The sequence below is a fragment of the Crocodylus siamensis genome, chromosome 3 (genome assembly GCF_052110815.1).
Source record: "Crocodylus siamensis isolate JL-2025a chromosome 3, ASM5211081v1, whole genome shotgun sequence".
Taxonomy (NCBI): Eukaryota; Metazoa; Chordata; order Crocodylia; family Crocodylidae; genus Crocodylus; species Crocodylus siamensis.
In genome coordinates, this window is record NC_143397.1 from 99,666,999 (window position 1) to 99,680,005 (window position 13,007).

The 13,007-nt window shown below is 47.0% G+C and overlaps 1 protein-coding gene across 2 annotated transcripts in view; it reads right to left on the reverse strand.

Annotated features, from left to right (window-relative positions):
• The window catches only part of PTBP3 (polypyrimidine tract binding protein 3), a 121,618-nt gene that overhangs the window by 45,768 nt on the left and 62,843 nt on the right, over positions 1-13,007 (reverse strand). For both annotated transcript variants that reach the window (XM_090038855.1, XM_090038854.1), the window contains exon 2: positions 9,851-9,926. In XM_090038855.1, the coding sequence (XP_089894981.1) occupies positions 9,851-9,875 (25 nt within the window). In that variant the 5' untranslated portion in view covers positions 9,876-9,926. The remainder of the gene's footprint in view (positions 1-9,850; positions 9,927-13,007) is intronic.

Below are 13,007 nucleotides of genomic sequence, written 5' to 3' on the forward strand. Positions count from 1 at the left end.
AGCTCTTGATGAAATGGCTGAGGAAAAGGTAACCACCTTCCACCGTATTGAGAGCCAGAGTGAAGAAAAAGAAATTATAATTCCACTGACACCAAGATAGCAATGACTGCACCCTTATGTGAAGGGTATGTGCTAAGAAATGTTCCCCGCCTTCCCCTCTTATGACAGATGTCAAGTCTTAACATCAGTCTACTTCCAAGACTATACCCAGCATTCAAACTAGGTAAAGAAGAAAATCTCCGGAGGAGGGACTCTGCTGCTATGCAAGAATAATGATATAGACAAAATTTTAAATGAGACATAACAGGAAGAAACTTATACCTCAAAGTATAAGGGGTAGTCACTGACACCACAAGATGCAAGCCACTTTAGGCTCCAGTACCAGATGGATCTTAGATAAAGTAGCAGAAACATCCATCCAAGGGACGTCCATTTCTGGAATGACAGTAATTTCCATCAGAAATAAGAGACTTAGCAAAAGAAAGAAGTGGTACCATTCTAGATGGTAAAACATGTTCTGGAATTCAAAAGTCTTGTCAGGTTACAGGGTTACAGCAGAAATGTATTCTGGCATATGGCAGCAATATAATCAGCTGAAAACCTGATAACCCCCAGTGTTTGAAGACTCATGGCATTAGGTTCCAGTTTACACAAGACAGCACAACAACTTTTAGCTCTTGGCTAGTAGTCTAGTTAGTGATCCCATCTAGCCACATCTGGAAAACTCTTGTTTCTTTCTCTTCTAACCAGAAGTCACTGACTGAACTAAAGAGATCTAAACAAGATGCTGACAACATCACAAAAATTAAAGCTGGATAGTCTCTCAGCCTCCAAAACGGCATCTCTCAAACACAACACTGAAGGAAACTGAAAAGGGAAGGATATTTCTGATGACAAAGCACAGAGTAAGAGACTGAGATACTATGCATTGCCTTTTTCATCAAAAAGTACATTTAAACAGACATCACAAGACCTCAAACTTCAAGTTTCAAACTTCAAGTTAGAAAGTATTTTGACTTTTGTTTTAAATCAAAGCTCTATCTTCGGCACCAGCGTGCAGTCACTGTGGTTGCACAATATGCGGACTGTGCCAGTGGCACATAACTACCCTGGGCTGTACAGCAGCAAGATACGTGGCCACCAGGGCCTGTGGGCCACATATTAACCTTTTGACAGTGTGCACACAGGGGGGAGGGGGGGGCATGCAGCCCTCAGGTCACCAGTTGGACAGTCCTGTTTTAAATAGAGCTACTTTGCCTCAGTCTTCACACAAAAAATTTAGACTGCAACCAGAAAGCCAATAAGGGTTATATGGATGAAAGTTGATGGATAAGAGTTGATGGATAAAATAAAAAAGAGTCAGGCAGTTCTGATGGGTCTGAATGAATTTAAGCTAGCAGGGCCAGACAAACTTCATTCCAGGGTCCCGAAAAAACTGGCACACAAGATCTTAGAGCACTTGGCAATGATCTTCATAAAGCTGTGGGAGACAGGAAAAGGGCCACCATAGTGCCGCTGTTTAAAAAAGGCAAAAAAGGAGGACCTGGAGAAGTAGAGATCAATACCTGGGAAGTTACTGGAGCATATCCTAAAGAATGACATTTGCAAGCCTCTGGAGTACAAGCAGCCAGCATGGACTTACTCAGAACAAATCATGTCAAACAAATTTGATCTTCTTTGATGACACTAAAAGTGGATAAAGGGAAAGCAGTGGGTACAGCATATCTGTACTTCAGCAAAGTTTCTGACAAAGTCTCACATGTCCTTACAAGCATAGAATCATGCAGAATTAGGGTGGGAAGGGACCTCAGGAGGCCTCCTAGTCCAAGCTCCTGCTCAAAGCAGGACTATCTCCAACAAGATCTTCCCAACCAAGGCTTTGTCTAGCCAGGTCTTAAAAACATCCAAGGATGGGAATTTCACCCTTCCAGTGTTTCACTACCCTCCTCATGAGAAATGTTTTCCTAATATCCAACTTAAACTCTCCTTGCTGCAACCTGAGACCATTGCTCCTTGTTCTGTCATCTGCCACCGCTGAGAACAGTCCAGCTTCATCCTCTTTGGAACCCCTCTTCAGGTAGTTGAAGACTGCTATTAAATCCCCCCTTCATCTTCTCTTCTGCCACTATATCATCCCAGTTCCCCACCTTCTCCTCAGAAGTCACATGTTGCAGCCCCCTAACCATTTTTGTTACCCACCGCTAGACTTTCTCCAACTTGTCCACATCCTTTCTGTAGTGGGGGGCCCAAAACTGGACACTCTAGATTTGGCTTCAACAGTGCACAACAGAAGGGAATAATTACATCCCTTGATCATCTGGCAATATTCCTAATAATACAGCTCAGTATGCTGCAAGCTTTTTTGGCAACATGGACACATTGCTGACTCATATTCAGCTTACTGTCCTGTGCAACTCCTAGGTCCTTTTCTGCAGAGCTGCTGCTTAGCCAGTTGGTCCTAAACCTGTAGTGGTGCATGGGATTATTCCATCCTAAGTGCAGGACTTTACACTTGTCCTTGTTGAACCTCATGAGCAGTGTTCTGCATTTTCAGTTTTTACCAATTTTCACCAATAAATTCCGATTTTTTTAATCGAAGTTATTTGTTTGTTTTTTTTACTGATTTACACCTGTTTTTTCAGTTCAGTCAATTTTACCAGGTACAGTAAAAATCCCTGTGAACCAGCATGAGTAGGGAATGGTTGGGGGGGGTGCCAGTAAGTTAAAAGTGCTGGTTACTCAAGGCACAGGTTTCCAGTATGATGTGGGGCCAAGAGGGAAGGAAGGGTATGGCAGCAGCTGCACACGGAGAGGGGGGGTGGCTGGAGCCGTTGCCTGGGGTTGCAGGGCTCCTGGCTCTGACCCCAGGCAAGGTGGAAGGGACCAGAGGCAATCGATCCCAGGGCAGGTAGGTCCCATCTGCACCCCAGAGGCTCCAGGCACTGGGAACTGTGAACCCAGCCCGGGGGGAGCAGAGGGCAGGCAGGAGAGCTTGGCCCTGCTCCCTGTGGTGGGTGCTGCACCCAGGTGCTCTGCACAGGCCTGCAGGGCTGGAGCCAGTGACAAGGGGTGCAGGGGTCCCAGCTCTGACCCCAGTCGAGGCAGGAGGTGCTGGTGCTGGGGTTGGGATTGGGTGTCCCTCCTTTCCCTCCCTCCAGCCCTTGGGTGGCACCGTGCCATAGTGAAGGCATCTGACATCGGCCGCTCCCAGGGCCACTGCAGCAGGGGCTGGGGTGAGCAGGGACAAGCTGTGACACGCCCCATGTCCCCTGTGGCTCTGCCGGTTCTCACTCACCCCAGCCCCTGCTGCAGCGGCCCCAGGAACAGCCGACACCAGCTGCAGAGGGACCTGTAAGTCAGCGGGTGCAGAGCACAGTGGGGATGCGTGGCTCTTGCTTTTATGTGCACCAGAGGGAGGGCTGCAAGGCTGTGCTGGGCTCTTCCTGGGGGGGGTGTACCCCCAGATCTGCACGCCAGATGAGAGCAGGCTGACGCCTGCCCTAAGCACCAGGAAGAACCTGGTGCTACCACTGGCCCCAGCCTGCAGTGGCAGCCTGCTCTCATCCTACACAGAGATCTGGGGGTATGCACCCCCTGGGAATACCCCAGCACAGCCCCCCTGGCATGGATGTAGCAGCAATAGCCATGCCCCCTGCCCCACACCCACGGACAGTTCCCTCCGCTTCATTCCCTGCTGCAGCCCCAGAAGCTACTAAGAGGCTGCCCCCACCCCCCTTCCCTAGTCCCAGCCTTATTCTCTCCCTCCCTCACTGCCATGGGAAGATATTATTTTCCCCGATTTAAACCAATTTTTTTTTTCCTTTTCTTCCTTTTATCCTGATTTCAACCCTGTTTTTATGTTTGGAAAATAAACCCTGAAAAATTCCTGGAATTTTTTTTTTTTTAAATAAAAACTGAAAATATGGAACACTACTCATGAGACTTCTTTTGGCCCTATCTTCCAATGTGTCTAGGTCACTCTATATCCTAGTCCTACCCTCCAGTATATCTAGTACTCCCCCCAGCTTAGTGTTACCCAGAAACTTGCTAAGGGTACACTCCAGTCCATCTTCCAGATGGTTAATGAAGATACCGAACAAAACTGGCCCCAGGAGGTTGCCAACTAGACATCAAGCCATTGCTCACTACCAGTTGAGCCTGACGATCCAGCCAGCTTTCTATCCACCTTTCTGTGTATTCATCCAATTAACCAATATTTCCTTAGCTTTCTTGCAAGGATGCTGTGGGAGACTGTATTAATAGCCTCGCTGAAGTCAAGGTACATCATGTCCACTGATCTCCCAATATCCACAGAGGCAATCAGATTAGTCAGGCATGGCTTGCCCTTAATGAATCCATGCTGACTGTTCCTGTGATCACTTTCTTCTCCTCCAAGTGCTTAGAAATGGATTCCTTGAGGATTTGCTCCATGATTTTACCAGGGGCTGAGATGAGGCTGACTGGTCTGTAGTTCCCTGGATCCTTCTTCCCTTTCTTAAACTTGGCATTACAGTTGCCCTTTTCTAGTTGTCCGATGGCCATGAGTTTTGAAAGATAATAGCCAGTGAAAACCAAGGTAAAAAAGTTGTTGAGTACTTAAGCCTTTTGCGCATCATCTGTCACTAGTTTGCATCCCTTTGAGTAAGGGACACACACTTTCCCTGACCTTCCTCTTATAGTTTCATAGTTTCATAGTAGCTAGAGTCGGAAGGGACCTAGGTAGATCATCTAGTCCGACCCCCTGCCTTAGCAGGAAAGAGCACCGGGGTCAGATGACCCCGGCAAGGTGCTCATCTAACTTCCTTTTAAAAATCCACAGGCTAGGAGCCTGCACCACTTCCCCGGAAGCTGGTTCCAGGCCCTGGCCGCCCTGACTGTGAAGTAGCGCCTCCTAATATCTAATCTAAACCTACCCTCCGCCAGCTTGTGACCGTTATTCCTGGTCACTCCTGGCAGCACACGGGAGAACAGGGACTCCCCCAATACCTGCTGATCCCCCCTGACCAGTTTGTAGCAGGCCACAAGGTCCCCCCTTAACCTTCTCTTGTGGAGGCTAAACAGGTTCAGGTCCCGTAGCCTCTCCTCATAAGGCTTGCCCTGCTGACCCCTGATCATACGAGTGGCCCTCCTCTGAACTCTTTCCATATCCTCCACGTCCCTCTTCAAGTGTGGCGCCCAGAACTGGACGCAGTACTCCAGCTGCGGCCTGACCAGTGCCGCATAGAGGGGGAGGATCACCTCCCTGGACCTGCTCGAGATGCATCTGTGGATGCATGACAGGGTACGGTTGGCCTTCTTGACTGCCTCCCCACACTGCCGGCCCATGTTCATCGTGGAGTCAATGACGACTCCAAGATCCTTTTCCGTCTCCGTGCTGGCAAGAGGGGAGTTCCCCAACCTGTAAGTGTGGTGCCGGTTCTTCCTCCCCATGTGCAACACCTTGCACTTATCAGTGTTAAACCCCATCCTATTCTCATCCGCCCACCGTTGCAACCTGTCAAGGTCAGCTTGTAGCCTGTTGCACCCTTCTAGTGCACCCACATCCCCCCACATCTTAGTGTCATCAGCAAACTTGAACAGGGTGCTTTCTACCCCCTCATCCAAGTCACTGATGAAGATGTTGAACAGTGCGGGCCCGAGGACCGAGCCCTGCGGAACCCCACTGCCCACGTCCTTCCAGGTCGAGAAGAACCCATCCACTACCACCCTCTGGGTGCGGCCCTCCAACCAGTTGGCGACCCATTTGACCGTGTGGGCATCGACACCACAGTCTCCCAGCTTTTTGATGAGGACAGGGTGAGAGACAGTGTCGAAAGCCTTCCGGAAGTCCAAAAAGACTACATCCACAGCAACCCCTGCGTCTAATGATCTGGTGACCTGATCGTAAAAGGCCACCAGGTTGGTCTGACAAGACCTGCCACTGATGAACCCATGTTGGTTGCCCCTGAGCATGCATTCCCCCGCAAGGCCCTCCTGGATGTGTGCCAGGATAATTTTTTCAAAGAGCTTACCCGGGATTGAGGTAAGACTAACTGGCCTGTAATTTCCCGGGTCCTCTTTTTTTCCCTTTTTGAAGATAGGGACCACATTGGCCCTCTTCCAGTCCTCCGGCACCTCGCCAGAGCACCACGAGTGCTCATAGAGCCGCGCCACGGGTCCCGCAATGACCTCGGCCAGTTCCTGTAGAACCCTAGGGTGAAGAGCGTCCGGACCAGCGGACTTGAACACGTCCAGCCTCTCCAGAAGTACCCTAACTAACTCCTCGCTAACCCCTGGCCCAGGCGTGTCTCTCTCGGGGCCCGAGGGGGGCCCAGCAAGGAGGTGGCTGAACTGGTCCCTACTTTGGAAGACAGAGGCAAAGAAATCGTTAAATATGTTAGCTTTGTCATCTGGCGTGATGACTAAGTTGCCCATCGTGTCCTGCAGGGGCCCCACATTACCCGGGACCCTCTTTTTACCCCCTATGTATTTGAAGAAGGACTTCTTATTGTCCTTAATCCGGGAAGCTAGTCCTATCTCCATCTCTGCCTTGGCCCTCCTGACTGCCCCCCTACATCCTCGGGCGACTGTAACATAGTCCTTTTTGGTGATGACCCCATCTCTCCATTGGGTGTATGCCTCCCTTTTAGCAAGGAGACATTCCCGGATGCTCTTAGTGAGCCATGGGGGTTTATGTGCCCTCCTGCTCCCTTTGGCCCTTGTTGGGATTACCTCCCTTTGGGCATGGAGGATCGTCTCCTTAAGGAGCAACCACTCACCTTCGACATCTGATTCCCTTCCCCTCTGGGTCCTCAGCGCTTCCCCAACGATCCTCCTTAGCTTGTTGAAGTCAGCCCTCCTAAAGTCTAGGGCTGTTGCCTTGCTGCAGCCCTTTGCCACCTTACGCTGGATGGTGAATTCCAGCAAGCGATGATCACTGTCTCCCAGGTGGCCCATCACCCGCAGCCCCCTCACCAGGTCATCACCCGTGGCCAGCACCAGGTCCAACAAGGCGTCTCCCCTGGTGGGACTGTGCACCTCCTGGGTTGCTAACATACTTGTAAAAACCCTTCTTGTTACCCTTTACATCCCTTGCTAACTCCAACTGCATTTGGGCCTTCCTGTTTTCATCCCTGCATGCCCAAGCAATATTTATACTCTTCCCTAGTCATCTGTTCAAGCTTCCACTTCTTGTAAGCTTCCTTTTTGTGTTTAAGCTCATGGAAGAGTTCTCCTCTAAGCCAAGCTGGTCATCTGCCATATTTATTATTCTTCCTGCACATCGGGATGGTTTGTTTCTGCACTCTCAGCAAGGTTCTTCAAAATACATCCAGCTCTCCTAGTACCCTTTCCCCCTCAGACTGGCCTCCTAGGGGATCCTACCCCTTAAGGGAGTCCAACTCTACTTTTCTGAAGTCCAGAATCTTTACTCTGCTGCTCTCCTTCCTTCCTTTTGTCAGGATCCTGAACTCAATCATCTCACGGTCACTGCTGCCCCAATTGCCATCCACGTCTACATCCCCCACCGATATTTCACTGTTTGTGAGCAGCTGGTCAAGAACAGCATGCCCCTCCAACACTTGCATCAGTAAGTTGTCCCCAGCACCTAGATTGCCTGTGCACTACTATTATTGCCCTCCTAGTAGATGTCAGGGTGATTCAAGTCCCCCCATCTTCTCAAAAATAAATTGGGAGAAATGCAAACTAGACAGAACTACTATACGATGGATGGGCAACTGCCTTTATAACTGCAAGCAATGGGTAAATATAAATGGATCCATGCCAGAATGGGAGTCCCACAAGGGTCTGTCCTGGGCCCAGAGCTATTCAATGCATTTATTAATGATTTGGCTGGTGGCACTGAACGCTTTTTGAGCAAGACTGAAGATGACACAAACTCGGGAAGGACTGCAAACATGTTGGAGGATAGGAGCACCTCTTTGGATGGTAGCACTATGGAATATGTTCTAGGAATCCTGGTGGAACACAAACTGCATTGTGATGCAGCTGCATGAAAGGCAAAAACAGGTTTTGGCTGCATGAACAGGAACATTAGGTGTAAGGCACCCTTTACTTAGCACTGGATAGGCCTCATCTAAAGTATTCTGTAGAATTTTGGCCTCCACATTTTAAAAAGGACATGGAGAAGTTAGAGAGGGTCCATAGGTACCAACAAAAATGATAAAGAATTGGAAGGCACGCCATATGAGAAGAGACTGGAGGAAATAGGTATGTTCAGTTTGTGGAAAAGGCAGTTAAAAAGAGACGTGATGACAGCCTTCAAATACCTGAAGGGCTGCCATACAAGAGAAAGAAAGAACACCTTTTTTTCCCCTCTTGCTGCATGGACCAATGACCTGAAGCCGCAGCAAAGTAGGTTTAGACTGGATATCAGGAAAACTTCTTCACAGTTAGAACAGTGAGGCAGTGAACAAACTGCCTCTCCAGCACTAGAGATTTCAAGAATGTTGGATAGCCACTGATCAGGGATGATCTGGGCATACCTGTGCCTGTATTCTACCAGGAATATTTCTCTTGCTTCTGGGCTTTGTTGGTTAATGCATGGGGCTGGGAGGGAACTCCTTTTTTTCCCTTCTGTTAAACTGTCCCATTGTCAGATTGTGGAATCTGGAACATATCTACCATGTAAGGAGACGATCCTCCAAGCCCAAAAGATAACAATTCCCACGCGGATCAAAGCATCACAACTGGATGCAGTACTCCAACTGCAGCCTCACCAGTGTTGCATAGAGGGGGAGTATCACCTCCTTCGACCTGCTTGTGATGCATCTGTGGATGCATGACAAGGTGCGGTTAGCCTTCCTGACTCCCTCCCCACACTGCCGGCCCATGTTCATTTTGGAATCAATAATGACACCAAGATCCTTTTCTGCCTCTGTGCTGACTAGAAGGGAGTTCCCCAGCCTGTAGGTATGGTGCTGGTTCTTCCTCCCCAGGTACAGTACCTTGAACTTGTCAGTACTGAATCCTGTCCTGCTCTGATCTGCCCACCCCTGTAACCTGTCTAGATCTAGTTGCAGCCTGTCCCTCTCCCCTCCAGCGCGCCCACTTCTCCCCACATTTTAGTGTCATCTGCGAATTTGAACAAGGTGCTTTTCACCCCTCGTTCAAGTCGCTGATAAAGATGTTGAACAGTGCAGGCCCAAGGACTGAGCCCTGGGGGACCCCAACGTCCACATCCCTCCAGGTCGAAAAAGACCCATCCACCACCACTCTCGGGGTACGGCCTTCCAGCCAATTTGCAACCCATCTGACTGTGTAGGCACGGATGCCACAGTTGCCTAATTTCTTAATGAGAATGGGGTGAGAGACAGTGTCGAAGACCTTCCTAAAGTCCAGAAAGACTACGTCCACTGCTACACCTATTTGAAACAGAAAAGAAATCAAGCAAAAATTTTCCAAACTTACATGCGTGTCTAATTTGATTATGATGAAATACCTCTCTGAGGTTCAGAAATTCTGTGAGCAAATGCTAGAACTGAGTATCCTATATCTTCATAATTTTAAGAATGCCCAGATACTTAAATTCCCCCCCCAAATTTTGAAATGCTGAAGATAATTAAGGGCTATAAAAATCTCTCACAGATTACTAGTTTAATTACACCTATTAAGAATAAATAACACTTGACCCATGGTATTAGTGAAATTTTAGATTTCCTTGACACCAGTTCTGACTAAAGCTTCTGTAAAGTCCTTTTCCCCTTAAAGTTTCTATGGTCTTTGCAGTAGCTTTTGCTTGTAATCTAAAACTTCTTTTGTAACCATTTTATGAGCAGAAACAAAAAAGCAGAAAACCCCTGAAAGCACACTTACATAGAAGAACATTAAAAGCATGATAGAGTAATAATACCTGTAGCTGGAGTAGAATTGTTCATGGTAAAAGGCCCGTTAGTGATACCAGAAGAAAGAAGCTCGTCAGATCCACGCTGAAAAACAAAATGCAAGATTATTAGTAAAGGTATTCTGGACAATGGTCCACTTATTTATTACACTTATATCACCACACTTCCTGCTGTACCATAATGCACACTGCTTATTGCACAACAACACTTCAGGAACAAAGAAAAATGCAAATTAAATTGTTTGGGTAGCCACACAACTCTGACTGGTTCCATTTCAATTTACTGAAATTCTACTGTGAGTTTAGCTGTATTACATTGACAACTAATCTACTGCTTCTTCTATTATAAAAGGCAGAGGAACAGAATGTAACAATATGCAAACTGATTTGATCATGTCTTGCATAAAATAGGCATCACTAAGTGACACGCAAGGACTCTATTAAATAATAATTTAAGTCCTATCTGCTGCTGTTATGCACGTCTCTACCCCAATCTGACTCATGCTACCCAGTAAAAACCCCCGATTTAAGCAATACAAAAGAGGAATGATTTTGGATTGATATACCTGATTGCACAAGTAGCAACATGTTTATAAGGCATTGCATCTTTTCATAATGCACAACAGCAACACGTGTAAAATAGAGCAGCATTCTTCACAATGAATTGTGCTTTCCAGGATCAATTTTTAAAAGCTAACAAACCCTTAATACTACATAGTGGCAAATATCTATCCCTGTTGTGATTAATACCTACAAAAACTGTTGCTTAAAAACTTTTGAATTTTTTTGTAGTGTGGAAATTCAGAACAGAAAACATTTTCACTGAAAAAAAATTCTCAAACATCAACCATGCCTTTAATTACATAACCAATTTAACAAATCATTTAAAAAAATGAAATAAATCACATTCATGCTGCCCCTTTTCCTTCTGAAACAGGAAAAAATAGTAGTTAAACTTTTCAGAAAGAAAAAGGCTTCACATTACTGAATTACTTCCTGCAAAAATGTTTAAAAGCATAGAGGCCAGCAGACAGACTGAGGCTGTGATTCAACACGGCCTTTGACTACCTGTTTAACTTAAGTTCCATCTTGTCAATGGTACTTAAGCTCATGTTTCACATGGGAAGAAGCATGTGTTCAGTTTACGTATTAACATCTGTAGAAGTAGCTTTTGCAATGCAGAGTGTCCCTGAAGAATATGCATTTCTGAATCAGGATGAACTTAAGCATATTATTAAAAATTAAAATCACATGCTTGAAGTGTACCACTGAAGAGATGCCTCAGCCATTATTGGGAAAAGGGAATTCAAGAGACAAGGACCCTTCATTAAAAAACACATGCCGTGAGTGTTTGGATGTTAAGCTGTTCATTCCAGTTGATTACAACTGCTGCTATAGAACATACTAAAAGAGGATGTTCCCCCAAGCAATCAAGACAAAACTATGTAAACCTTTGCAAATCAAAAAGTGATGCTTTGAATTACACCTGAAACTGACTAGGAATTAACTGTAATACCTGATAAGCAAAACCAAAACAATACTGATTTCAGGGACTCTAACAGCCAGGTTAATTTCACTCTCATTCAGCTTTGGAATACTCTTTAAAGATAGCTCCACTAAAAACTACTGCAGTCACTGAGTTTAGCAGGCCCCAAGGGCCTAGGCATAAGTTACAGTAAAACTGAATTCCAAAAGATAATTATTACCTTGCTATATACAAATGAAAAAAGGCACAGTGGGTTACTAATGGCAGCTGAGTTTTTAAGGGTAGATAAGGATATGCAAAAGTGACCAAACCATCAGCCTCTTGGTTGAAACATGAATACAACGCCTATACAGCCATCCAGGCATTTATACCACTCCCCCTACAAATGTTTCATCCTTCCTTCTGTACCATGATAGTCTCAGCTAAAATAATCATTAACCAGTATAAATCAGTTCCAATGCCTAGCACTGGCTTAGCATTAGGGGTGTGCAAAACGGGCCATATTCTATTCAGATTCACATTCGGCTTTGGGGACAACGATTGATTCGTTGATTCGGATCACCGTCCTGATTCAATCTGGCCAAATCTGAACCTGAAGATTTTGTGCTGATTTGGAGAATCAGCAATTTGGCCATAGACACAGCTTTAAACGGTTTTTCTACATACCTCAACATACCAGGCGTGGCCTGTGAATACTACGATGGGGGGTGGGGGGGAAATGGAGCATCCCACAGGAACACAGGGGGACCCCCCCCCGGAGTACTTGGCAGTGGACCTGGAAATGGACCAGAAGTAGCTGCCGAGCATGTGGGGAACACCCCCCCCATGGCTTGGCAATCAACCATGGGGGCACCCCACGTACCCCGCCCCAACCCAGGAGATACCAGTCACTGAGCCAGGGAGCAGAGGGTCTCTCAGGCACTCCCTGGTGGACCCAGAAGTTAACCAGAAGTGCTTCTGGTCCACTTCTGGGTCCACTGCCAAGCGCACTGGGACACCCCCTCCCACCCCATGCTCCCGTGGGATGCTCCGTCTGCCCCAGCATCTCAGCATTCACAAGCTGCCTGGTACCTTGAGGTATGTAGAAACAACATTTAATGCTGTGTCTATAGCCGAATCATTTAATCGCTCTGAATCAATTTGGAGGGTTCCGCTTAGATTCAGACAGATAAAAAGGTCTGCTGATTCAGAGATTTGGCCGCTGAATCACACCGAATTGCCACTGAATTGAAATCAGTGACCAAAGCGTCGCACAGCCCTACTACGCATACTCTGAAATCACCAGCTGCTGCAGCAGCCTCAGGGTTTCTGGAGGCTTAGGGCAGAGCCTCCCCCACGCAGCATGGGGCAGCAGGGATTGCCCCCCTCGCCTGGCAGCAGCCAGTGAATCGGGGCTTTGTTGCTGTTGTTGTTAAAGGGCAAGGAGCTGGGAAAGCGGAAGGGGCAGCCATTGAGAGCAGGTGGGGGATGGGGCCAATTCGGATCAATCGATTCGGGACAGATTGGAATCACCCAATTGAATCACTGTCCCCCGAATCAGCTGAATCTGAATCCAAAACAAATACTAGCTGCTTCACACAGGCCTAATGTATATATAGTACAAAAGATGCATTAGTCCAAAGCCAAGACTCATGATGTACCACTGAGTTCATTGGGCTAGCCTCACCACAAATCAACAGT